This window comes from Theropithecus gelada, chromosome 19, assembly GCF_003255815.1.
Source record: "Theropithecus gelada isolate Dixy chromosome 19, Tgel_1.0, whole genome shotgun sequence".
In the NCBI taxonomy this organism is placed as follows: domain Eukaryota; kingdom Metazoa; phylum Chordata; class Mammalia; order Primates; family Cercopithecidae; genus Theropithecus; species Theropithecus gelada.
Genome location: NC_037687.1, coordinates 41,657,343 through 41,683,202, shown reverse-complemented (window position 1 = coordinate 41,683,202; position 25,860 = coordinate 41,657,343). Strand labels below are relative to the sequence as shown.

General features: G+C 53.8%; 2 protein-coding genes across 2 annotated transcripts; one reads left to right on the top strand and one right to left on the bottom strand.

Moving 5' to 3' along the window:
- Positions 1 to 381: 381 nt before the first annotated feature.
- On the top strand, positions 382 to 6,485 carry FAM98C (family with sequence similarity 98 member C). The gene is given in 9 exon segments (XM_025369201.1): positions 382 to 466; positions 586 to 734; positions 808 to 942; positions 2,580 to 2,785; positions 3,025 to 3,102; positions 3,200 to 3,284; positions 3,287 to 3,315; positions 4,297 to 4,464; positions 6,146 to 6,485. Coding segments are annotated over 9 exon segments (1,050 nt in total). The 5' UTR covers positions 382 to 401; the 3' UTR covers positions 6,281 to 6,485.
- On the bottom strand, positions 6,456 to 24,664 carry RASGRP4 (RAS guanyl releasing protein 4). Its single transcript, XM_025369197.1, has 18 exons — positions 24,642 to 24,664; positions 20,096 to 20,280; positions 19,226 to 19,328; positions 19,036 to 19,101; positions 18,261 to 18,392; positions 17,990 to 18,143; positions 16,503 to 16,676; positions 15,169 to 15,285; positions 12,752 to 13,027; positions 10,977 to 11,057; positions 10,778 to 10,882; positions 10,516 to 10,634; positions 10,257 to 10,401; positions 9,075 to 9,111; positions 8,840 to 8,974; positions 8,614 to 8,726; positions 7,378 to 7,519; positions 6,456 to 6,770 (listed from the first exon to the last, which is right to left on the bottom strand). Exons 1-17 carry the CDS (start codon positions 24,662 to 24,664, stop codon positions 7,463 to 7,465), a joined length of 2,022 nt encoding a protein of 673 aa, XP_025224982.1. The 3' UTR covers positions 6,456 to 6,770; positions 7,378 to 7,462.
- Positions 24,665 to 25,860: the final 1,196 nt, after the last annotated feature.

Below are 25,860 nucleotides of genomic sequence, written 5' to 3'. Positions count from 1 at the left end.
AGATTTGCCTCAAAAACAAACCAACAAAACGCCAGCAGAGGACAACTGAGGGAGGAAAAGGAAAAGGACACCGAAGTTGTTTTTATGTTACCGCAACAGTGACACCCGCCGCCAGCTTGTCTAACATCGGAGATCCGGAACGCACTGCAATTTACAGCGCCAGGGGGCGTTCCTAGAACCCTGTCAGGTTACCCGAGGGGCGGGGAGGGCGGGGAGGGCGGGGAGGGCGGGCCCCGGGGCGGGTTCGGCGTCCTCCTGTGCCAATGGGAGCACCCAAGCCCCTGCGCGGGAAGATGCCGATTGGTCAGTGCCGCCAGACGCTGCGAGGAGCTCGTGCGCGCGGCGCTTCTGGGGCGGAGCCTGCCACCGGCCGCCAGGGGGCGCGCCCAGGCAACGCTTTCATGGAGGGGGTGAAGGCGGAAGCGCGGGAGGGGGCCGCGGTGGCCCAGGACCTACTGGCTCTGGGGTAAAAGGGTGTGTGGTGAGGCTGGTGGGTGCAGGAAGGCCAGGTCTGCCCCCTGGACGCGGAAGGAAAGGGATTCTCAGTGACCTCCCCGCCCCCTTCCGCTGCCTCGGTCCCCACAGGTATGGGGGTGTCCCGGGGACAGCGTCGCGGGGCGCCTCATGTCCAGACTTCAGGGCGCTGTGCGTGCGGCTGGCGGCGGAGCTGGCGACGCTGGGCGCCCTCGAGCAGCAGCGAGAGGCGGGCGCGGAGGTGCTGAGCGCCGGCGACGGTAAGCACGGAGCGGGAGGGTGGCAGGGGGGCCGCCACGGGGCCACCGAGCCCTGACACCCCTGTCTCCGCAGGCCTCTACGCGGAGGAGGACTTTCTGCGGCAGCTTGGCCGCCTGCTGCGGGAGCTGCACTGCCCGGATCGCGCGCTCTGCGGCGGGGATGGCGCGGCTGCGCTTCGGGAACCGGGTGCCGGACTGCGCCTGCTGCGTGAGTCCCGGGATGCGGAAGTGGCAAGGCCATGGCCTCGGGAGCGGCGGGCTCCGACATTTTAGGGGAAATCGAGGTTCCCAAGGGGGTGTAGTCAGAACTTTGGGGGCGGCCCAGAGGGTACGAGGTGGGTGGGGTGAGCATGTTGGGGCGAGAGCGCTCTGAGATGGGCGGGGGTAGAATCTTATTTTATTTTTTTATTATTATTATTTTCGAGATGGAGTTTCACTCTTGTTGCCCAAGCCGAAGTGAGCGCTCGGGTTGCAGTGAGCGCGATCTTGTTGCCCAAGCCGAAGTTGCCCAAGCCGAAGTGAGCGCGATCTTGTTGCCCAAGCCGAAGTGAGCGCTCGGGTTGCAGTGAGCGCGATCTCGGCTCACTGCAACCTTCACCTCCCGGGTTCAAGTGATTCTCTTGCCTCAGCCTCCCGAGTAGCTGGGATTACAGGCACGCACCACCACACCTGGCTAATTTTTTGTATTTTTAGTAGAAACGGGGTTTCACCAAGTTAGCCAGGCTGGTCTCGAACTCCTGACCTCAAGTGATCTGCCTTCCTCGGCTTCCCAAAGTGTTGGGATTACGGGCGTGAGCCACCACACCTGGCTCGGGGGTAGAATTTTAATTGAAGGGCCTGGGAGCTTAAGTAGGTTGGATTAAGAGGAAGGCTCGAGGTTTCGAAGTGGGTGGGAGTCAAATTCATAGGAGGGCCGGGCGCGATGGCTCAAGCCTGTAATCCCAGCACTTTGGGAGGCCGAGACGGGCGGATCACGAGGTCAGGAGATCGAGACCATCCTGGCTAACACGGCGAAACCCCGTCTCTACTAAAAAATACAAAAAAAACTAGCCGGGCGAGGTGGCGGGGGCCTGTAGTCCCAGCTACTCGGGAGGCTGAGGCAGGAGAATGGTGTGAACCCGGGAGGCGGAGCTTGCAGTGAGCTGAGATCTGGTCACTGCACTCCAGCCTGGGCGACAGAGCGAGACTCCGTCTCCAAAAAAAAAAAAAAAAAAATTCATAGGAGGACACCGGGTCTCAAGGAGGGGCATACTCTGGAGGCCAAGGCTTTAGGTGGGGTGGGACTAGAAGGTGGAAGATTTTTTTTTGTTTTTAAGTGGAGATGGGGTCTCCCTATGTTGCCCTGTCTGGTCTTCAACTCCTGGCTTCAAGTGATCCTCCCACCTCAGCCTCCCAACGTGTTAGGATTACAGGCATAGAGCCACTGTGCCTGGGCGAAGGTGGAGGTTTTAAAGCCAGTGGAGCCTTTTTTTTTTTTTTTTTTTTTGAAACAGAGTCTCGCCCTGTTGCCAGGCTGGAGTACAGTGGCGCCATCTCGGCTCACTGCAACCTCCAACTCCCTGGTTCAAGTGATTCTCCTGCTTCGGCCTCCTGAGTAGCTGGGATTACAGGCATTCACCACCATGTCCAGCTAATTTTTGTATATTTAGTAGAGACAGTGTTTCACCATGTTGGCCAGGCTGGTCTCCATCTCCTGACCTCGTGATCCGCCCGCCTCCGCCTCCCCAAGTGCTGGGATTACAGGAGTGAGCCACCGCACCCGGACATTGGTGGAGCTTTTTGACCAAGATGGATGAATGGGGTAGCAGCCTCCCTGAGTGCACAGCACCCATTTATTACTTTCAGGTTTTCTCTGCTCAGAGCTCCAAGCCACCCGCCTCCTGCGCCTGCGCTCTCTGCTGGATCCCAGTCCTAGGCCACCCCTTGGTGAAGGGGTGGTGGAGGGAGCTGGCATGGTCCAAGAACTGGGCCTTACCCTCCAAGCCCTGGGACTGCCCAGACCTGCACCAGGGACCCCCGCCAGCCAGCTGCTGCAAGAGTTGCATGCTAAGGTAGAGAGTCAGAGTCCCCTCCCGACCAAGGAAAGCTACCCTGCTTTCCTTGTGGGGGTGGCGGTCCTCTTTCTAAAACACCTCTGGAAGGAGTATTCCAACCTCTAGCCTGGTTTTTCTGGAGCTGTGACTGCCATTCTCACGTCTGTGGCCTAGGTCCTCAGGGTTTTGGGGAGCTGGGTTTACAGAGGGGCCCATCCTCTCTGCCCCAATTGGCCTCTGACTTCTTCTCCCATCAGATCTCAGAGCTGCAGCCTTCTCTGCCCCCAGGGTCCCTGCAGCCCCTCCTCAGCTACTCGCTAGATGCACCCAGATGGGTAAGACTGTGTGTGACTGACTGAATGTGAACTGTGTCCTCATCAGAAGTGGCTGTGAGAGGGACCCCTAGCCTGACCTTGAGACCTTTTCTCCCAGGAAGCATTGGAGTCTCTGTCCCAAAGCCTCAGAGATCAGTACCGCTGCCGCCGCTACCTCCTCCTCAAGCGCCTTGACCTCACTACATCGCTTTCCACTGGAGTGACCGGGCAGAGGTGTGAGCAGGGAACCAAGCAGAATTGGAGAGGCCCAGTTGTGGGGGCTGCAGTTGCAGGGAGGAGGAATGAGGGCCAGGAGTATCACCCTCTGGCAGGTTCTCAGGCTGTGGACTTTTAGAAGTTTTTGATGTTTGGGGCTCCTAGAATCTCAGGGCCGCAGGGTATTGTTGAATTCCCAGCTCTGAGCTGGGAGTATATTCAGAGGCATACCCCATCTTTTTTTTTTAATTAATTAATTAATTTATTTATTTATTTTGAGACAGGGTCTCGCTCTGTTGCCAGGCTGGAGTGCAGTGGTGTGATCTCAGCTCACTGCAACCTCTGACTCCCAGGTTCAAGCGATTCTCCTGCCTCAGCCTCCCGAGTAGCTGGGATTACAGGCAAGTGTCACCACGCCAGGCTAATTTTGTATTTTTTACAAGGTTTCTCCATATTGGTTAGGCTGGTCTCGAACTCCCAACCTCAGGTGATCTGCCTGCCTTGGCCTCCCAAAGTGCTGGGATTGTAGGCATGAGCCACCACACCTGGCCAAGTATACCCCATCTTTAAGAGATATGAGCAGAGCCAGGCACAGTGGCTCATGCCTGTTATCCCAGCACTTTTGGAGGCCAAGGCAGGAGGATCACTTGAGCTCAGAAGTTTGAGACCAGATTGGGCAACATAGCAAAACCCTCATCTCTACTAAAAATTAAAAAAAAAAAAATTTAGCTGGGCATGGTGGCACATGCTTGTCATCTGAGTTACTTAGGAGGCTGAGGTAGGAGGATCACTTAAGCCCAGGAGATTGAGGCAGCAGTGAGCCACCATCATGCCACTGCACTCCAGGCTGGGAGACAGCGAGACCCTGTCTCAAACAATAAATATTTATTTAGAGCTGTGGGCAGTGAGGTCTTGAATGGTAAAGCGATGCTTCCAAGACAGCAGGTCCCACTTGGGGAGGGCTCCAGGGTAACTTCTGTTACCTCCTTCCCACTCCAGGCCCAAGGAGAAGCCATGAGGGCAGTGCTGATCCCAATTCGAGAGGTTCTAACCCCGGAATCGGACATCTCCATCGCACACGTCCTGGCTGCCCGAGCCGACCTGTCTCGTCTCATCCCAGCCACCAGCATGGCTGTCCGCAGAGGGACCTGCTGTGCCATCAACAAGGTGGGTATCTGGGGTAGGGAAGGGCCCTGACATCCTTGGCCTTCAGATTGGCCTTTCAGCCTCTGTTCCGGTCCAAGCTTCAGACTCACCACCTCTATTCCACCCCCTAGACACGGGAGCTAGGACCTCGCTCACACAAAAAGTGACCGTGGACTCCCCAGCTCAGAATGCTTCCGTGGCTCCCTAATGATCTGAAAACAAAGTCCAGCTATTTACTGAATCCCTGGCTACCTCTCCATCTTGGGCTCAAAATCCTTCCCCATCACCAAACACTATCTATTGTGTTGTTTTTTAACCTTTTTTTTTTTTTTCCAAGACAGAGTCTTGCTCTGTCACCCAGGCTGGAATGCAGTGGCTTGATCTCGGCTCACTGCAACCTCCACCTCCCGGGTTCAAGCGATTCTCCTGCCTCAGCCTCCTGAGTAGTTGGGATTACGGTCACCCACTACCATGCCCGGGTAATTTTTGTATTTTTTTTTTTTTTTGAGACAGTCTTGCTCTGTCGCCCAGGCTGGAGTGCAGCGGCACGATCTCGGCTCACTGCAAGCTCTGCCTCCTGGGTTCACGCCATTCTCCTGCCTCAGCCTCCCCAGTAGCTGGGACTATAGGTGCCCATCACCATGCCCAGCTAATTTTTTGTACTTTTAGTAGAGACGGGGTTTCACCGTGTTAGCCAGGATGGTCTCGATCTCCTGACCTCGTGATCTGCCCATCTCAGCCTCCCAAAGTGCTGGGATTACAGGCGTGAGCCACTGTGCCCAGCCAATATTTGTAGTTTTAGTAGTGATGGGGTTTCACTGTATTGGTCAGGCTGGTCTTGAACTCCTGACCTTGTGATCTACCTGCCTCAGCCTCCCAAAGTGCTGGGGTTACAGGCGTGAGCCACCGCACCCTTTTAACCTTTTTTTTTTTTTTTTTTAAAAAAACAGAAATACCCTCTGTTTTAGTGATGAGGTATCTAGCCGCATACCTCTGTAAGTAGTCTTATGTAAAATGAGTATTAGGGAATAAAGTCTAGCACAGCAACTATTAAGGCAAAATTTAAGTTAAGAAAAAAAAATAAGCCCAAGGTGGGTAGATCACTTGAGCCCAGGAGCAGAGGTTGCAGTGAGCCATGTTCTTGCTACTGCACTCCAGCCTGGGTGACAAAGCCTAGGCAACTGTCTCAAAAAAAAAAAAAAAAGAAAGAAAGAAAGAAAGAAAAGAAAAGAAGGCTGGGCTCAGTGACTCACGCCTGTAATCCCAGCACTTTGGGAGCTGAGGCGGGCGGATCATAAGGTCAGATCAAGACCATCCTGGCTAAAACAGTGAAACCCTGTCTCTACTAAAAATACAAAAAATTAGCCAGGCATGGTGACACACGCCTATAGTCCCAGCTACTCGGGAGGCTGAGGCAGGAGAATCGCTTGAACCCGGGAGGCAGAGGTTGCAGTGAGCTGAGATCGTACCACTGCGCTCTAGCCTGGGCGACAGAGCAAGACTCTATCTCAAAAAAAAGAAAAGAAAAAAGAAAACTCATGCTTGTATCTTCCACCAGTTTAGTCCCCTCTCCCCCAGCCACTGTACTCAAATAGTCAACATCTGCTGTTTCTTCTTCAGCCTTGTGTTGTTCCCTTTGCTCTCTAGCCCCCTTGTCCGAGATACTTTTTTTCCCTGCAACTCAAATCTCATAAACTCTCAGGTGCTTATGGGCAACGTTCCAGACCGGGGGGGCCGCCCAAATGAGCTGGAGCCTCCCATGCCCACCTGGAGGAGCCGAAGAGAGGATGGAGGCCCCCAGTGTTGGGGCCGCAAGAAGAAGAAGAAGAAGAAGTAAAGAGGGACTGGTGGTCGGGGACGGGGGGACCTCCGTGAGATGCCAATGCCATCAGTAATCTCTGGGGAGTCCGTTTAAGGCTTTCCTTGGTCCTTGGCACCCAAGCCCCCCCATCTCCTATTCCTGAGGCCCCAAATGCCGTACTCCCATTCACTAGTCAATACCAAGAACCATGTTCTCCGGAGAATAAATTTAATTTATGACAGCTGGAGGGCCTCTCTGTGGGGGCCCAGGCAGGGGTGCTAGGGTTTGTGAAAGGGTTGGGGGGTCTCTGCTCCCTGGGTCTGAATGGGCCCCTGCTGCTCTGACCCTCAAAGTTATTTGCCCTACAGCATATCTTTCCTGTCCCGTGGGCATGGGTAAGGAGACATTTCAGGCATCAGACAAGCATCTGTCAGGCGCCTACCACCTGCCAGCCCTGTTCTAGGCACTGAGGATGCAGCAGTGAAAGACACTGATAGAAATCCCTGCTCTCCTGGAGTTGATGTTCCTGTTGAGGAAAGACAGACGTTCAACGAGATAAAGAGGGAAAAAGTATAGGCTGCCAGAGGGGGAGCGTTCTATGCAGAAAAATAAAGCAGGGGCCGGGCGCGGTGGCTCACACCTGTAATCCCAGCACTTTGGGAGGCTGAGGCTGGTGGATCATGAGGTCAGGAGTTCAAGGCCATCTTGGCCAACACGGGGAAACCCCGTCTCTACTAAACATACAAAAATTAGCCGGGCATGGTGGCGCGTGCCTGTAATCCAAGCTACTTGGGAAGCTGAGGCAGAAGAATCGCTTGATCCCTGGAGGTGGAGGTTGCAGTGAGCTGAGATTGCACCATTGCACTCCAGCCTGGGTGACAGAGTGAGACTCTCTCAAAAAAAAAAAAAAAAAAAAAAAGAAAAAAGAAATGGAGATTTAGGGAGTTGGTGAAATGAAGCCTGAGTCTAGATATATCCAACACAGAGCTGCATAGATACTAAGTGCAGGGAAAGGGAGCAGGATTAGCATCCACCACCACACAAGACAGGAAAGTCACTTCTGGGGAAAAAGATGATGGACGTGCCACCAAAGGCAGCGTGGATGGGAAGGCGGATGCCTTTGGGGGTCCTACCTCTGGGAGCCCTGCCAGAGTCTGACTACAGGAGTCAGGACTGACTGGGGTAAGGGAGTGAGGGAGAGAGGAGACCAAGAGATGTCTAGGAATCCGGCTTGGAGGATGCAGTTGATGGTGGGCCCATTACCGGGCAGGGGACCTGGAAGGAGGAAGGGAGGAAGACAGATGATGTGGAGAGCATCTGATGTCTAGGAGACACTTCACTGCCAGGAGCACTGCCCCGCCCAGACTGAATGAATGTTGCCTGCGAAATCCTTTTTGTAACCCAATCTGAGAGTCTCTGCCCTCGAATAGTGGCGTTTACTCCATTAACACTTACAGTAGCTCCTGATATATTTGGCCTTATTCTTGCTATCTTATTGGCTAGAATCCTTTTTTCTGTTCTAGTGGTTATCATCCCCACCCTACCCCTAATATGTTGTAACTTCTATTTTTCTTTCTTTCTTTCTTTCTTTTTTTTTTTTTTTGAGACAAGGTCTTGCTGTCGCCTAGGCTGGAGTGCAGTGGCACAATCTCGGCTCACTACAGCCTCTGCCTCCCAGGCTCAAGTGATTCTCTGCCTCAGCCTCCCGAGTAGCTGGGACTACGGGCACCTGCCCCTGCCATCACATTTGGCTAATTTTTATATTTTTAGTAGAGACAAGGTTTCATCATGTTAGGCAGGCTGGTCTCGAACTTCTGACCTCAAGTGATCCTCCCACCTCGGCCTCCCAAAGTCCTGGGATTACAGGCGTGAGCCACCACACCTGGCCTATTTTTCTATCAGCATTAAAAAGTAACCAGCGGCCGGGCGCAGTGGCTCAAGCCTGTAATCCCAGCACTTTGGGAGGCGGAGACGGGCGGATCACGAGGTCAGGAGATCGAGACCATCCTGGCTAACACGGTGAAACCCCGTCTCTACTGAAAAATACAAAAAACTAGCCGAGCGAGGTGGCGGGCGCCTGTAGTCCCAGCTACTCGGGAGACTGAGGCAGGAGAATGGCGTAAACCCGGGAGGCGGCGCTTGCAGTGAGCCGAGATCGCGCCACTGCACTCCAGCCTGGGCGACAGAGCGAGACTCTGTCTCAAAAAACAAAAAAAAAAGTAACCAGCATCCATACCCTCCCACCCCAGCAGTCAAGGACTTCTGCATATTTTTACTTTCCTATGGGTCTCCAAATCTGTCCAGTCTCCCCCAGGCCAATGGCCTGTGTTCCCTGTATCCACTTGGGGGTAGGGGCAGTTTCTCCTCACCGTATCTGTTTCCCAGGAAGCGTGTGGGGATTCAGTCTGGGTCCAGGCATGGCGAAGCTGGCACCCAGTCTCAGGTTCCAGGGATAGCGTGTAGGACAGATTTTCCTCGGAGCCTGTTTGTGGGTGGATGGAAGGGATGTGGGTCTGATGGGAAGGGCCTCGTGACCTTGGACTCAACCCCGTTCCCCCAAGCCCCTTCCCAGCACCGCTGTGCTCTAGGTCTTACCACAGCTGGCATGGGGAGCTGGTGTGCATGGAACAGGAGCTCCGGGGGGCCCTGCATCGCCCTTGCCCCCCGGCCTCTTCTTACATTCCACTTTCACTTGGTCTCTGCAGTGTCTGTGGCAACACAGCCCACACTCTGGGGGAAGGCAGCAGTTAATGGCCAGGGGTCCGATCTGTGTCCATTCTTCCAGCCTGTGGGCCAAGGCTTCCCCCCCACTCGCTGACACCCCACTCACCCCGACAGCGGTAGCCTTGCTTGGTGACACCCCAGAGCTGGGAAGAGAAAGGAGAAAAGGTTACCCATCCTAGGAGAGGGAGGGCTGTGGATTGGCAGGGCAGCTGGTGAGTGGAAGTGTGAAAGCTACCCAGGTCTTGGAATTCTCAAGGCTAGAGATTTAATTGGAATTAAAGGAATGTGGGTGGGGTACAGTGGCTCATGCCAGTAATCCCAGCACTCTGAGACGCCAAGGTGGGAGGTTGGGAGGCCAAGGTGGGAGGATCGCTTGAGCTCAGGAGTTCAAGACCAGCCTGGGCAATATATGGAGACTCTTTCTACAAAAAAAAGTATTTGGTTTTTTTTTGAGACGGAGGCTCGCTCTGTCGCCCAGGCTGGAGTGCAGTGGCGCAATCTCGGCTCACTACAAGCTCTGCCTCCCAGGTTCACGCCATTCTCCTGCCTCAGCCTCCCAAGTAGCTGGGACTACAGGTGCCCGCCACCACGCCCAGCTAATTTTTTTGTATTTTTAGTAGAGACGGAGTTTCACCATGTTAGCCAGGATGGTCTCAATCTCCTGACCTCGTGATCTGCGCACCTCGGCCTCCCAAAGTGCTGGGATTAGAGGTGTGAGCCACCGCGCCCAGCCTGTTTTTCGGTTTTTCTTGAGACGGAGTTTTGCTCTTGTTGCCCAAGCTAGAGTGCAATGATGCGATCTCAGCTCACCATAACCACCGCCTCCTGGGTTCAAGCGATTCTCGTGCCTCAGCCTCCTGAGTAGCTGGGATCACAGGTGTGCACCACCACGTGCAGCTAATTTGTGTATTTTTAGTAGAGACAGGGTCTCTCTCACTATGTTGCCTAGGCTGGTCTTGAACTCTTGAGCTCAAGCAATCTGCCCACTTCAGTCTCCCAAAGTGCTGGGATCACGGGCGTGAGCCGCCGCTCCTGGCCTCCTCTCCAGAGTTTTAGATATTACTCATGGTTCAGCAACTATCTGGGGTGGAGATTATCTGGGATTTGGGGATTATCTGGCATTTGGAGATTATCCAGGATATAGGGAATGTTTGGTGTTTAGGGTTTATATGAAACAGGATGATTTGAGGCTGTAGGATTTCTGGAATTTGGGGGTTATCTGGGGTTTGGGGACTGCCGGCTTCAGGACAGATGGAACCTAAGGGCGGTGATGGGGTGGAGTGCTCACAAAGCCACTGCAGCTGTCGCAGAAGGTAGGCTTTCGGAAGGTGACCTCATGGAAGGTGTGCAGGAAGGCCAGGCCCAGCTTGGAGCAGATGGCGCTGGCCCGGAGCAGGTACCCTGTCAGCTCCTCTCTGCTGAAGGAGCCTCTCCTGGGGGCAAAAACTGAGCCTCAGCATGGCCTGCCCCAACCTCCCCCAGACCCAGGAGTCCAGGCAACCCCCGTGTCCTCATCTTCAGGGGATCCAGGAGTCAGAACCACTTACCCCTGGCGTGGGGGTGGGTGGAGCCCATGGCAGGCGAAGGGAAAATTGCCTGAGAGTCGCTCGAAGTCCTCCTGAGAGATGGTTCCTCGGCCTTCAGGGTCATAATTCTTGAACACGGACTTCAGAGGAGTGTGGGGAAGCAGATAAGGCCCAGTTGTCGAAATACGATCCCCACGGCAATAAGTCCCCGCCTCCAGGCTCAGGGTTCTCCCGATGTCTTCCCTCCTGGCTCCTGGTGGCCAGGCCACCCTCCCTTCCTTACCTCTACCAGCTGCTCCACGTGCCGACCCAGCGTGACCCTGTCTGGCTTGGGGGTCACACCAGGGGCCCACTCCACCACCAGAGGTGCGTTGAAGGGGGAGGGTGGCTGGGGTGGGGACAGAGGAGCAGTTAGTCACTGCATAGGCTTAGGGGGGTTCGAGGTAATTGGGGGGTGTCCGAGGCCAGGGGTCAGGTCTCACCAGACTCTTGGGACAGCGTGGCTCTCGGGCATAAGAAAGCTCATAGATCTCGTCTTCCGTGTAGAAGAGGTCCAGGGAGAGCTGGAGCGGACAGGGGTGTTACAGATCCTCCTGTCTACAGCCCTGCCCCAGACCCCCACACCCACTTGCAGGCTCTTCCTAAAGCCCCTCCTGGGTTCAAATCCTGGCATTACTGCTGTGGGACAGTGGGCAAGTGACCTCACCTCTCCGGGCCTCAGTTTCCCAATCCACAGATTGGGCACAGTAAGGGTCCCGACCTCACAGGGTTGTAAGGTGGAATGAAGTGCCTGGCACATAGTCAATGATCAATAACTGTAAGTAGCCTTTTGCTTAGATCCTTGGATTCAAAGCTTGAGATTTTGGGCTATCAGCATGAGAAGCTCAGAACCTTGGAGTTTAAGAATGTGAACCCCAAAGCAATTCCAGAGCTCAGATCAACGGATACTTGAGTCGCTGGGGGAAGTGGAGAAAAGACATGTTACTTATACAGAATATAGAGCTCGCTCTGCTCCATATACTGTTGTTTTTTGAGACAGAGTCTCGCTCTGTCTCCCAGGCTGGAGTGTAGCAGTGCGATCTTGGCTCACTGCAACCTCTGCCTCCCAGGTTCAAGCGATTCTCGTGCGTCAGCCTCCCAAGTAGCTGGGACTACAGGCGTGCACCACCGTGCCCGGCTAATTTTTTTTGTATTTTTAGTAGAGATGGGGTTTCACCATGTTGCCTAGGCTGGTCTCAAACTCTTCAGGCAATCTGCCTACCTCAGCCTCCCAAAGTGCTAGGATTACAGGCATGAGCCACTGTGCCCAGCTAGACACTGTCTTAAGGATAAGGACATTCTTTGAATGATGTCATTGGCTTTCTCTCCTCAGCCACCCTTGAGGTGGGTCCCTTTATTTTTTTATTTTTATTTATTTATTTATTTTGAGACAGAGTTTCGCTCTTCTTGCCCAGTCTGGAGGGCAATGGCGCGATCTCAGCTCACTGCAACCTCTACCTCCCGGGTTCAAGCGATTCTCCTGCCTCAGCCTCCCTAGTAGCTGGGATTACAGGCATGTGCTACCACTCCTGGCTAATTTTGTATTTTTAGTAGAGACGGGGTTTCTGCATGTTGATCAGGCTGGTCTTTTTTTTTTTTTTTTTTTTTTTTTTTTTTTTTTTTTTGAGACGGAGTCTCGCTCTGTCACCCAGGCTGGAGTGCAGTGGCCGGATCTCAGCTCACTGCAAGCTCCGCCTCCCGGGTTCACGCCATTCTCCTGCCTCAGCCTCCCGAGTAGCTGGGACTACAGGCGCCGCCACCTCGCCCGGCTAGTTTTTTGTATTTTTTAGTAGAGACGGGGTTTCACCGTGTTAGCCAGGATGGTCTCGATCTCCTGACCTCGTGATCCGCCCGTCTCGGCCTCCCAAAGTGCTGGGATTACAGGCTTGAGCCACCGCGCCCGGCCCAGGCTGGTCTTAAACTCCTGACCTCAGGTGATCCGCCCGCCTCAGCCTCCCAAAGTGCTGGGATAACAGGCGTGATCCAGTGGACCTGGCTGGGTCCTTTTATTATTCCCATTTTGCAGATAAGGAAACTGAGGCTGAGGGGTTCAGTGACTTGCCCAAGATCACGCAGCTAGAAAAAAACCTAGAAGCTCTGGCTTCAAACTCCATGCAGTCCAGCACTTTTCTACCCTGGTCGTAGAGACACTCACACACCCAGGACCCTACATCTCAGTACCCTCGGAAGCCCAGCCTGGGCGGGGCCAGGGGCTCACTGTGAGCAGGTGCAGCAGATCCTCGTTGGCGCTGCAGGGCGGATGCTGCCTTTGGAGGGCCACCAGCTCCTGCAGCCGCAGGTAGAGGTTGTTCAACTTGGGTAGGTGCAGGCGGCCGTCAGGCAACCTGTCGGGCTGTGCTTCATGCAGGGACACCAGATCCTTGAGGTGCACGCCCAGTACAGGCAGCCGGAAGCCCGTGCAGCCAGCCCAGGTGCGGCGGTAGCGGGCGTAGTTGTTGTGGGAGGCAAGGATCTCAGTGAGCTCCAGCAGGGCCTGGGGAGGAGGCACATGGGATGGGGGCGTTATCAGGGCAGTCCTGCCTCCTGAGCAGTCTCCTATGTGGGCTTTAGGCCTTCAGGGATCCAGTGGCATTTTGGACACCTCTGGAGCCCTTCCGTATCCCATGCTGGTGTCAGCATCTCCCCGAAACTGCTCTTCCTCTTCGGTCCCCACCTCAGAGAAGTTCCACAATCCCCCATTCTTTGGCTAAAATGATTTCTTTTCTCTTTCTTTCTTTTCTTTTCTTTTCTTTTTTTTTTTTTGAGATGGAGTTTTGCTGTCTTGCCCAGGCTGGAGTGCAGTGGCGTGATCTCAGCTCACTGCAACCTCCACATCCTGGGTTCAAGCAATTCTCCTGCCTCAGTCTCCCGAGTAGCTGGGATTACATGCATGAGCCACCAAACCCAGCTAATTTTGTATTTTTAGTAGAGATAGGCTTTTACTATGTTAGTCCAGGCTGGTCTTGAACTCCTGACCTCAGGTGATCGGCCTGCCTTGGCCTCCCAAAGTGTTGGGATTACAGGCGTGAGCCACCATGCCTGGCCTTTATTATTATTATTATTATTATTATTATTATTATTATTATTATTATTTAAGCTAGGGTCCCACTTTGTCACCTGGCTGGAGTGCAGTGTCATGATCACAGCTCACTGCAGCCTTAAACTCCTGGGCTTGATGGCTGGGTGTGGTGGCTCAAGCCTGTAATCCCAGCAGTTTGAGGGGCTGAGGCAGGTGGATCATTTGAGGTCAGGAGTTCAAAACCAGCCTGGGCAACATGGTAAAACCCTGTCTCTACTAAAAATACAAAAATTAACTGGGCCTGGTGGTACAGGCCTGTAATCCCAGCTACCCGGGAGGTTGAGGCAGGCAAATCTCTTGAACCTGCCTCGAGGAGTTTGAAACCAGCCTGGCCAACATGGTAAAACCCTGTCTCTACTAAAAATACAAAATTAGGGCATGGTGGTGCACCCCTGAAATCCCAGCTACTCAGGAGGCTGGGGCAGGAGAATTACTTGAATCCGGGAGGCAGAAGTTGCAGTGAGCCAAGATTGCGCCACTGCACTCCAGCCTGGGCAACAAGAGTGAGACTCTGTCTCAAAAAAAAAAAAAAATTTCTAGAGATGGGGTCTCACTATGTTGCCCAGGCTGGTCTCAAACACCTGGGCTCAGGTGATCCTTCCATCTTGGCCTCCCAAAATGCTGGGATTACAGGTGTGAGCCACTGTACCCAGCCTATAATTATTTCTTAAAAACCCAGATCTGGCCAGGTGCGGTGGCTCACCCCTGTAATCCCAGCACTCCGGGAGGCCGAGGCAGGCTGATCATGAGGTCAGGAGATCGAGACCATCCTGGCTAACACGGTGAACCCCGTCTCTACTAAAAATACAAAAAATTGGCCGGGCGTGGTGGCTCACGCCTGTAATCCCAGCACTTTGGGAGGCCAAGGCAGGTGGATCACAAGGTCAGGAGATTGAGACTATCCTGGCTAACACGGTGAAACCCTGTCTCTACTAAAAATAAAAAAAAATTAGCCGGGCGTGGTGGCGGCCGCCTGTAGTCCCAGCTACACGGGAGGCTGAGGCAGGAAAATGGCATGAACCCAGGAGGTGGAGCTTCTAGGGAGCCGAGGTCACGCCATTGCCCTCCAGCCTGGGCGACAGAGCGAGACTCCACCTCAAAAAACAAACAAACAAACAAACAAAAAACCCCCAAAAAACCCCGATCTTATCAAGGGTGTGTCATCACTCTCAAAACTTCCCTCGCTTAGCCCATCTTGCAAGGCGCTATAGGATCTTCCCAGGGCATCTTCAGCCTAATTTCCTGCCACTTTCTGACCTCAGCCAGTCCTCCCCATAGGGACTGCAAAGTTCTCTGCTAGCCTTTCTCCCATCTGTCTCCCTCACAGTCCACCTCTGGAACAGACACACTGAGAGCAGAGAGGGGTCCGCATCATGAGTGGATGGATGACAGGAAGGAGGAATGCTGGCAGAGCCTGGGGATCTGGGATTTGGAGGAGCAAGGACTTCAGGTGGTTCCAGGGCCCCTGGGCAGGAATGGACAGGGCTTGGGGAATTAGGTGTGGGGGCTCAAGACAGCTGACCACTTGGAGCTCTGGGGAGGGTAGTGGGATTCACCTTGGTGCTGTCAGGGCTCAGGTGGGCATGGGAGTCCTTGAGTCTGGAGATGGCACTGTGACACAGGCCCCCCGTGACCGCCATCAGCGTGTTGAAATTCTGCAGCTGGCGAAGCCTCTAGGAAGAGAAGCATGCGCACAGGGTCGTCACGGGAGGGAGTTCAGATGACAGCATCCCAGTTGAGGTGGGGTCCCAGGCATGTGTGGCTATGGACGGATGTGGGGATCAGACAGGTGAGAGAAGGTGGGTGTGTGTGGCAGGAGTGGGACATGCCATGTGTGGGCCTCACAGGGTGTCAGATAGTTATCTGAGCCTGGAGGGTCAAGTAGGTGATTGATACCAGGTTAGAAAATCTGGGGAGACAGGAAGTATGGGAAGTTGGGCGGATTTGGGGAGTAGACAGGTGGGTGTGTCTGACACGGCGGCGGGATGGGGGAGGCTTCAGACATGTCAGGTTGTCAGCCATCTGGGGGTCTGACTGCTCTGCGTCACACAGGTCCGGGGAGGCAAGAAGGCACAGGCTCTGGGCAGGAGCTGGGAGCCAGGCAGAGGTTAACGGGGCCAGAGAGATATGGAGGAGTTAGATGCTAGACAGGTGTGGGGCCACCAGGGCAGCTGGGGAATTCCCTCGCCCTCCCTTTGACAAATTTGGGCAGAGGTTGCTATGGAGAGAGTGGGGCCAGGGAGGAATGGAAAACACTCAGACCAAGGAGACCCCAGGCGGACGTGGAGACCCCCAGGTCTAAGGGCCCCTTGCAGGAGGAAGCAAGCCAGGGAAGACGCCAGAGGAAGGGCGTGGTCTGCGTGGAAATACGCAAGGGGGCGCGGCCACAGCGGGCCAGAGGGCTTCCCTTTTCCCCAGAAGGATGAGAAGGTGTCCGGAAAGGAGGGGGAAGGGAGGGGAAGAGAAGGGCTTAGCACAACAGGGCGGGGCGGGGAGAGCCCGGACGCAATGGGGAGCGATGCGCAGTCCCGAAGCGACCGCTGGGGCCCGGGGACTGGGAATCGAAGCCTCCGTAAAGGATGGCACAAAGGTGGGGGCATGGAAGGGACACTGTCATTGACCTGGGGATAGAATATTCGGACCTAGGGCTTGGAAGCCTGTCACGTCTACGGCCAAGGAGTGGGGCCACGGTGGGTGGGACGCGGTGACATCAAGGCCAAAGAAGAAGTTACGGTGCTGGGTTGGAACGCCCAGACTGTGGCCTCTGGGGCGGGGCCGGGAGATGCGTGACGTCACCGCCGGGATGACCCTGTGAGGTCGGGGGTCTGGAAGGTGGAGGGCCAGGTAGCTGCGTGCAGTGGCCTTCGCAGCCCCAAGGGGCGGGCCTCACCTGTGCCACGTGAATGAACTTGTCCAGCACCTGTGCGCGCTGCAGAGGCCCGGGACGGCTCAGCACCATCACCTGCACCCAGCGGGACACGCTGTTGCTGAGACCTACAGAGCCCTCCAGGGCGGGGCAGCCTCGTACTGAGCCCTGCAAAACGTAGCTCCGCAGGTCCTGGGGCTGGGAGCGAGGTGGGTGTCAAGGTGGGCAGTGGCGCTCAGGGCCTGCCCTTCCATGGCGTCCAAATAGTAGTCACGATCTCTGATGTCCTAGCCTGGTCTAGCCTGAATGACCTTTGTCATCTGTCCCCCCACCCTCAGGCTGCTACATGTCCTTGACCTCACCATGCTCCTCTCCCATCTGAGGAGGCATGTTTAAATATAGCCAGGCACTATATTTGACAAATGATCGTATTAAGTAATTTAATCCTCATAACTCTGTGAGGTATCATTCCATTTTCGAGATGAGACAGTTGAGGCACAGAGAGGATAGGTAATTTGCCTAGGGTCACACAGGTATGAGTCAGGGTGGGAGTCTCTATGGCCTTAACTCTACACCTGACTGGTATACAGTCAGCAAAGGCAAGGACGGGGAAGATGACTTGAAATCAACCTCTATCTGTTCTGCCCAATGAGTGTTCATTTCATACCCGCATCCACTACACTATCTTTATGCACACACACACACATCACACTCACACACACCACACTCACACATACAATTGGGACAGTTTCACATGAAGGAACCAGATCCCCACCTTCCCTTAAAATGATGATGTCCAGATGGCAAAAGCTAACACATATGTATGTTGAAGCACATGAAACTGATCCTTGGGTAGGTAATATATGGCAATTTCAAATGGTTCAAGCAGATAGCATTTACCCTGGACTAGTCACTGTTCCCGCAAGGCAGGAACTGTTCATATCCCCGTTTTACAGATGAGGAAACTGAGGCACCATGAATTTAAATGCTTGTTGAATAAATGATAAAATATTTTGAGCACTTACTAAGTGCCCGTCACTGCAATAAGCATTTTATTTATTTATTTATTTATTTATTTATTTATTTATTATTATTGTCTTTTGAGACAGAGTCTTGCTCTGTCGCCCAGGCTGGAGTGCAGTGGTGTGATCTCGGCTCACTGAAACCTCTGCCTCCTGAGGCTCAAGTGATTCTCCTGCCTCAGCCTCCCAAGTAGCTGGGATTACAGACGTGCGCCACCACACCCAGATTATTTTTGTATTTTTAGTAGAGATGGGGTTTCACCATGTTGGCCAAGCTGGTCTCAAACTCCTGACCTCAGGTGATCGCCCCCCTCAGCCTCCTTAACTCATTTTCCTGGGCCTTCTAGCACACAGGTTTCAGTTTAAGACTTTGGAGATCTCTGCTGAATGACCATGCAGGTGTCCTCTCAGTCCTGCCTTCCCCCAGCCAATCCCTCCCCTACCCCAATCTCTCCCCTGCTTGGGACAGGGACAGGAGGGGGTCCTCACCGTGATAGCCTGGAAGGAACGGAACTCCAGGTAGGTGAGGTGCTGAGCCAGCTCCCCCGTCTCCAGGTGGTCGAAAAGCAGGGACACTTTGCGCTTTTTGCCCAGGCCTGGGCTGCTCATGGGGGGTGGGGGGCCAGGGCCACCAGGGCTCAGGCTGGGGGCCAAGAGGGGCAGGGGATTGGAGTGGTTCACAGTTGAGGGCTTGGGAATGCAGAGGGAGATGGCAGAATGGGGATGGGGCAGGGGAGCGGGGAGCACAGGGCTGACTCACAGGTTAGAGGAGTCTCTCAGGTTTCTCTGGGCCGAGTTGCCCTCCTGGGCCACGGTGGCCCAGAAACGACCTATGACTTCTTCCAGCTGGGGGTCCTGGTGCATCACCTCAGGGTGTTGGGTCAGCCAGTACCTGGGAGTGGTTTGGAGATGGTGAGATGAGACTGGGGGTGGCGAAGGTCTCTACAAGGGGTATTTTGGGCTGAGAAATTTCTAGGTGCTGAGGTAGGGGGTCTCTAAATGTGTGTGGGGGTCCCTGGAGGGTCGGGGTTTGGAGGGGCACCAGGCTCGGGGAATCTCTGGAGTAGGATGGGCATCTCTTAACACAGACTGGGGGATCTGTGGGAAACAGACTGGGGAGTCACTTGGAAGTGGGATTATTGGGAAGCAGGATTGTGGAGGGTCCTAGGAACTAGACTGGGGGCTTCTGGGCGTGAGATTTTTGGAGGGACAGAATGAGGGGGTCTTATGGGCTAGGCTGGGGTCTGTGGGAGGTGGAGATTTTGGGGATCAGGGCCAGAGGTCTCTGGGCACCAGCTAAGAGGGTCTATGGGATCTGGTTGGTGAGGGGGGTCTCTAGGAAGTGGGGGTTCTAAGGAACGGAACTGAGAGGGTGTTAGGAACCAAGCTACGGGTGTCTCAGAAGTGGGATTTTGGCCTGTGGGGCTGGTTGGGTCTGTGGGAACTGGGCTGGAGAGTCTCTGAGGAATGTTTTTTGGGGGGCAGCAGGATGGAAGTCGTGGGTCCTGAGAGTAGGGATCTTGGCCCAGCCCTACCTGACCAGGTGACAGATCTGCAGCCGTCTCAGCTCCTGGATGTCCCCTGTGGCCTTCTGGTACTTGAGTTCTGGTCAAGGCTCTGTTATCCAGGATCCATGACCTGTCTGCTCCCCATTCCAATTGCCCAGGTTCTCACGACTCTGCCCTCCGCCCTCCACCCATAGCTCACAGTCCTGGAGGATATAAGGTCAGCAGGCGGGCAGCCAGGTCGGCAGAGGGCAGCACCCAGCTATGCATGGCCAGCACCATGTTGAGCATGTGGTCCCCGTGGCACAGGCTGCCAGCTGAATCTGGGGTAGAAGGAGGGGGACTCTGACAGAATGGCCCTCAGGCAATGCACAGCGCAGCCTCCAGATCCTGCGGGACCGCCTGGTTCAAAGACCAGCTCTAACGGTGATCCCCGGCATGACCTTGGACAGGCAACCTAACCTCCTGTGCCTCCGTTTCCTTATCTGTATTGTGCATGGGGCAGCATCACCCCTGGCAAGTCTTGTTGAAGATTGAAATAGCACCAGACTGGCCGGGCACAGTGGCTTGCGTCTGTAATCCCAGCACTTTGGGAGGCCGAATCGGGTGGATCACATGAGGCCAGGAGTTCGAGACCAGCCTGGCCAACATGGTGAAACCCCATTTCTACTAAAAACACAAAAATTAGCTGGGCCTGGTGGCACGTGCCTGTAATCCTAGCTACTCGGGAGGCTGAGGCAGGAGAATCTCTTGAACCCGGGAGGTGGGGGGTTGTAGTGAGCCAAGATCAGGCCACTGCACTCCAGCCTGGGTGACAGAGCGAGACTCTGTCTCAAAAGAAAAAGAAAATAAAAGAAAAAAATTTATATAAATATATATATAATATACATTAAATATCTATCTATATATAGATATGTATTTCCATTTCAGGAAAGAAGAAATGTAGGTGTTTCTCTTATCTCTAATGTAGTGATTGAGTTTCATTCCACCCAGCCCTGCTCTCATTTTACCTCCAAAAACTGAGGCAGAGAGAAGTGGGTGCTGAGCCTGAGGTTAGGGCCGGGGAGGCTGCTGGGGAGAGGACACTCACCGAAGGACTGGATGCATTTCTCCAGCAGCTCATCTTCGCTGCAGCCGCCCTCGCTCAGCAGGCCCAGGTTCATGGAAGCCATGACCTTGCTGATTTCCCGGGGGCTGGGGCATGTCTTGTGGCGGCGCGTTTGGCGGGGCCGGCCCCGCCCTCCTGTCTTTCCGGTGCATTCCTGGTGGGACTTTCTGTGGGCACAGCCCCCAAGGAGTCATAGGAGCCCCTTCCTTCGGACAGACCCTAGAATTCCTCTTGACCCTAATGCCCCAAGACACCACGGGAGAGGCTTCCTAAAGGCAAAGCCCCTGGGTTACCCCTGACCTACCAGGGACTCATGGGAGAATCCCCAGGAATATTCCAGATCCCTGGGGGAATCATGGGAGCCCTCTCCCACAAGCAAACTCCCAGGGATATTCCTGCTCCCTTCAGGGAATCAGAGAGGAAGATCCTCAATACCAGGGGTCGTCAGCCCCCAGAACACGGACGGGTACCAGTCCGTGGCCTGTTAGGAACCAGTGGGCGAGCGAGCACCCCTGCCTGAGCTCTGCTCTGATCTGTCAGATCTGCTGGGGCATTGGACTCTCTTAGGAGCATGAACCCTTTTGTGAACTTCGCATGCAAGGGATCTAGGTTGCATGCTCCTTATGATAATCTAATGCCTGGTGATCTGTCACTGTCTCCCATCACTCCCAGATGGGAGCATCCAGTTGCAGGAAAACAAGCTCAGGGCTCCCACTGATTCTACATTATGGTGAGCTGCGTAACTATTTCATTATATATTACAATGTAATAATAGTACAAATAAATCACACGATACATGTAATTAACTTGAATCATCCCTAAACCATCCCCACCCCCTTCCACAAAACCAGTCCCTGGTGCCAAAAAGGCTAGGGACTGCTGCTCAGGACTACTCTGAATCTCCCAGGGAATCACTGCAGAAAACTCCCGGAACCACTCAGGACCCCTCAGGGAATCATAAGAACTCCCTCCCCAGGCATTGCCCCCAACTTCCTCTTGACCGCTTCCAAGACATCCTGGAAGAGACTTCCTGTTGGCAGATCCCGGAATTACTTCTGGCCTCCCAGGGACTCATGGGAGGAGACCCCTGGGATCTCTTCCGTCCTCCCTAGGCAGAGGCATGGGAGGACGTGCCTTCAGGAAGTGCCGCCTCAGGTCTCTAATACACACCCCTCCTTCCTCCCGCAGCCCTCAAGAGAGCAAGGCTCCTGGACCAGTGCGATGGCTCACGCCTGTAATCCCAGCACTTTGGGAGGCCAAGGTGGGTGGATCACTTGAGGCCAGGAGTTCGGGGCCACCCCGGCCAACACGGTGGAAACCCCTGTCTCTACTAAAAATGCAAAAATTGGTCAGGCATGATGGCGGGCACCTGTGATCCCAGCTACTCAGGAGGCTGAGGCAGGAGGATCACTTGAACCCAGGAGGTGGAGGCTGCAGTGAGCTGGAACTGCATCACTGTGCTCCAGCCTGGGTGACAGAGTGATTTCTGTTTCAAAAATAATAATAAAAAAATAAAAAAGAGAGGCCTGGCACACACCTGTAGTCCCAGCACTTTGGGAGGTTGAGGTAGACGGATCACTTGAGGTCAGGAGTTCGAGAGCAGCCTGGCCAACATGGTGAAACCCCGTCTCTACTAAAAATACAAAAATTAGCCGGGCATGGTGATGGGCACCTGTAATCCCAGCTACTTGTGAGGCTGAGGCAGGAGAATCGCTTGAATTTGGGAGGTGGAGGTTGCAGTGAGCCGAGATTGTGCCACTGCACGCCAGCCTGGGTGAGAGAGTGAGACTCTGTCTCAATAAATAAATAAATAAATAAATAAAAAGAGAGCAAGGCTCCTGCAAGGAAACCCCCAGGATTTCATCTCTGCCCTTCTCCCACCCCTTCACCCCACTAAGGTAACAGACCCCTCTCTCAAGTTAGCCTTCCGGCAGGACCTACAGTTTAGCCTTCAGTCTGGGTCCTTAGATTTGGGACTGGAGAGGAAATACCAGTGCTAAATGGTCTTCTCTGGGGCTCCTCAGAGTTAGGTGAGAGGTTCCTGGGGCTGAGGCAGCTTCAAGGAAGGTGGGAAAATAATCCTCTCATCACGAGGTCATGAGTTCAAGACCAGCTTGACCAACATGGTGAAACCCCGTCTCTACTAAAAATACAAAAATTAGCTGGGCATGGTGGTGCACACCTGTAATCCCAGCTACTCAGGAGGCTGAGGCAGAAGAATCACTTGAACCCAGGAGGCAGAGGTTGCAGTGAGCCGAGATTGCGCCACTGCACTCCAGCCTGGGCAACAGAGCGAGTCTTCGTCTCAAAAGTAATAATAATAATAACAATAATAATAATAACAATAATAATTCATCCTCTGCCTGTTGCCTCCCAGAGGCTGCTGTTCCTGATGGGGAAAGAGGGTAATGGAGAGACAGGGATGGTGGGAGGAGGGAGGGAGCTGAATCCATGTTTCAAACGAAAGTAGAATCCAGAAATTTCTGCCAGCTGTTGTGACTTTGTGTTAGTTACTTAATTTCTCTGGGGCTCAGTTTCCTCAAAGGAAAAATGAGGATAGTCCTTGGACCTTCCCCAAGGATTTCTTTTTTTTTTCTTTTTTTGGAGACAGGGTCTTGCTCTGTCGCCCAGGCTGGAGTGCAGTGGTGCAATCTCAGCTCACTGCAACCTCCACCTTCCGAGTTCAAGCAATTCTCCTGCCTCAGCCTCCCAATTAGTTAGGCTACAGGCACGTGCCACCAAGCCCAGCTAATTTTTGTATTTTTAGTAGAAATGGAGTTTCACCGTGTTGACCAGGCTGGTTTCGAACTCCTGGGCCCAATGATCCTCCCACCTTTGCCTCTTAAAGTGCTGGGATTATAGGTGTGAGCCATCACGCCAGGCCCCTACCTCTACCCTTTTTTAGACAGGATCTTGCTCTGTCTGTCAGGCTGGAGTGCAATGGTGCAATCAAAGCTCACTGTAACCTTGAACTCCTGGACTCGAGTGATCCTCCTGCCTTAGTCTCCCAGCTAGCTGGGACTACAGGTGTGCACAACCGTACCCAGCTAATTTTGTGTGTGTGTGTGTCGATGGGGGTCTCACTATATTGCCCAGGCTGGTCTAGAACTCCTGGCCTCAAGTTCTCCTTGCCTTATCTTCCCAAAGTTCTGGGATTAGAGGCATGAGCCACTGTTACTAGAAGGGACATTTTAAAGTATTAAATATATCCTAGGCCAAGGAGGGAGCATTCTAACTAAATCAGCGTTTCCCTAAGTGTGGGCACCCAGCTAGTACAAAAGCATCACCTGGGAACTGGATATAAATACAGATTCTCAGGTCCCAACCCACACCTACAAAATCAAACATTTTAAGGCCGGGGGCAGTGGCTCATGCCTCTCTAATCCCAGCACTTTGGGAGGCCGAGGTGTGCGGATCATGAGGTCAAGAGATCGAGACCATCTTGCCCAACATGGTGAAACCCCATCTCTACTACAAATACAAAAAAGTAGCCGGGCGTGGTGGCACGCACCTGTAGTCCCAGCTATTTGGGAGGCTGAGGCAGGAGGATCGCTTAAACCCAGGAGGCAGAGGTTGCAGTGAGCCGAGATTGTGCCCCCGCACTCCAGCCTGGAGACAGAGCGAGACTCCGTCTCAAAAAAAAAAAAAAGAAAGAAAAAAATAATAAGGGTAAGCCCAGCAACCTGTATTTTAAAAGCCCTCCAGACAGTTCTGAGGCACGCTCCAGTTTGAGAACCACTGGTCTAGAGTGTCTCATTGAGTACTTACAGGCCTCTCCGAGGTGGAGGCTATGATGATTCTATTGACAGAAGAAAAACCCAAGACACAGAGCAGTTAAGTGACTTACCTAAGGTCACACAGTTAGGAAATTAGGCAGCCAGGAGTCTACCACTAAATTGCTGGGTGGGGAGGAAAGCCCTTTGCCCATCAGAGTGATTCTGGGGATGGCAGGAGGAGCTACCCAGGCTAGGGAGACACCCACCCTATCTGCCTCTGTGGGGACAGAAGGGCCAGCTTGCCCAGGAGATAGAAGCCCATTCTAGAACCAGCCACACAGCCAGCCACTAGGCCCTGTCCTGCAGCCCCCTGTAGGGCTCTGGAACAGCCAGAAGTGGTTTAAGAGGCAGGGGAGCCACTTTGCCCTGTGTCACACTCCCAGGCCTCTCCTGGGCCAGGGCCCTGCAGGAGATTGGAGTTTCCAGTCCAAGGGGATGGGGAACCAGGAAGCCCCCAGGGAGGGCAGAGACACTCAGCCCAGGCCAGGGATGGAGGTGTGGTGACAAGAAGTGGGAAAGGGGCAAAGAGCAGCTCAAACTCCAGGGACAACACGGTACAGATGCCACATCCAAGCCACTGCCGCCCTAGCTGGCTCCAGACTCCCTGAACCCTGAAGCATCCACCTGGCCCCCCTGCACCCGGTCCCGAAGAAGCCAGGCATCCTGCCACCCTGGCGAGTGATCTCCCCAGCCCTCCCATGCAGAGGGAGGCCTCAGGGTGCTGCCGGGCTCCCTGGGGAGGGTCCTCTCACCTCTTGCTGTCTTTTCTGTTCATGCTTCCTGTTGCGGGTGGGAGGAGGGCGGGGGTCTTGCAAGAGTATGGCTCGGCTCCTCCCCTTCCCCAGGACTCCAGCTTCTCAGCCCCTAGGGAGCTGGGGCCTCCTCGGTGCTTGGGAAGGAAAGAGGAACTGCCCCTCCCCACCCACCCTCAGGCCAGGGGGAAGGAAGAGGCTGGGGAGAGACCAAAGGCCCCCCTCCCCCACACGGGGATCCCTTCTGCTGAGGTTTCCGGCACTGCTGGCTCTCCCACCCTCAAGAGCCCCGGCGGGCTCTCTATCTCCCTCATCTTTCGGTCTCAAGACCCGTCACTGTCATACTTCAATAAAAGCAGGGGTTTTTCTTTTCAAAGCATGACTGATATTTATGTAAAAACGCACACACACTCAAAAAGATAAGTCTGTCTTTCTAGAAGGACATACTGATATATATAATTCACGAAGGTTTGAATGGAAACTCACAAGACATAGTATTTTATATATTTCTTCATAGGCTTCTCTTATTCCTAGTTTAAGTGATACCATTTGTACCCTGGAAAACATTTTCACTTTCTGACTTTATTGTAACAAACCTCCACATAGCACCTACTGTGTACCACACACTGCTCTAAGGACTTTAAAAATACTAACTCATTTAAGCTTCACACAATCCACTGTTACCTTAAAAGAACATTACATACTGGGCCATGCACGGGGGCTCACGCCTGTCATCCAGCACTTTGGGAGGCCAAGGCAGGCGGATCGCTTGAGTCCAGGAGTTTGAGACCAGCCTGAACAACACGACAACACCCCGTCTCTAAAAAAATGTAAAAAGTTAGGCTGGCGTGGTGGCTCACTCCTGTAATCCCAGCACTTTAGAAGGCTGAGGCAGTGGATCACCTGAGGTCGGGAGTTTGAGACCAACATAGAGAAACCCCGTCTCTACTAAAAATACAAAATTAGCCCAGCGTGGTGGCACATGCCTGTAATCCCAGCTATTTGGGAGGCTGAGGCAGGAGAATTGCTTGAACCCAGGAGGCGGAGGTTGAGGTGAGTCGAGATCGCACCATTACACTCCAGCCTGGGCAACGGGAGCAAAACTCTGTCTCAAACAAAAAAGAAAAAAAAAAGCTAGCTGAGCATAGTGGTGCATACCTGTAGTCCCAGGTACTCAGGAGGCTGAGGCAAGAGGATTGCTTGAGCCCAAGGAGGTGGA

Coding starts and splice junctions, on each gene's coding strand:
- RASGRP4 (XM_025369197.1), bottom strand. CDS start 24,664: ATGAACAGAAAAGACAGCAAGAG. Junction 15,286..16,502: donor AGTTCATTCACGTGGCACAG/GTGAGGCCCGCC, acceptor TTCTCTTCCTAG/AGGCTTCGCCAGCTGCAGAA. Junction 7,520..8,613: donor CTTCCTGGGAAACAGATACG/GTGAGGAGAAAC, acceptor TCCTCCTTCCAG/GTCCCCTGCCCGGTAATGGG.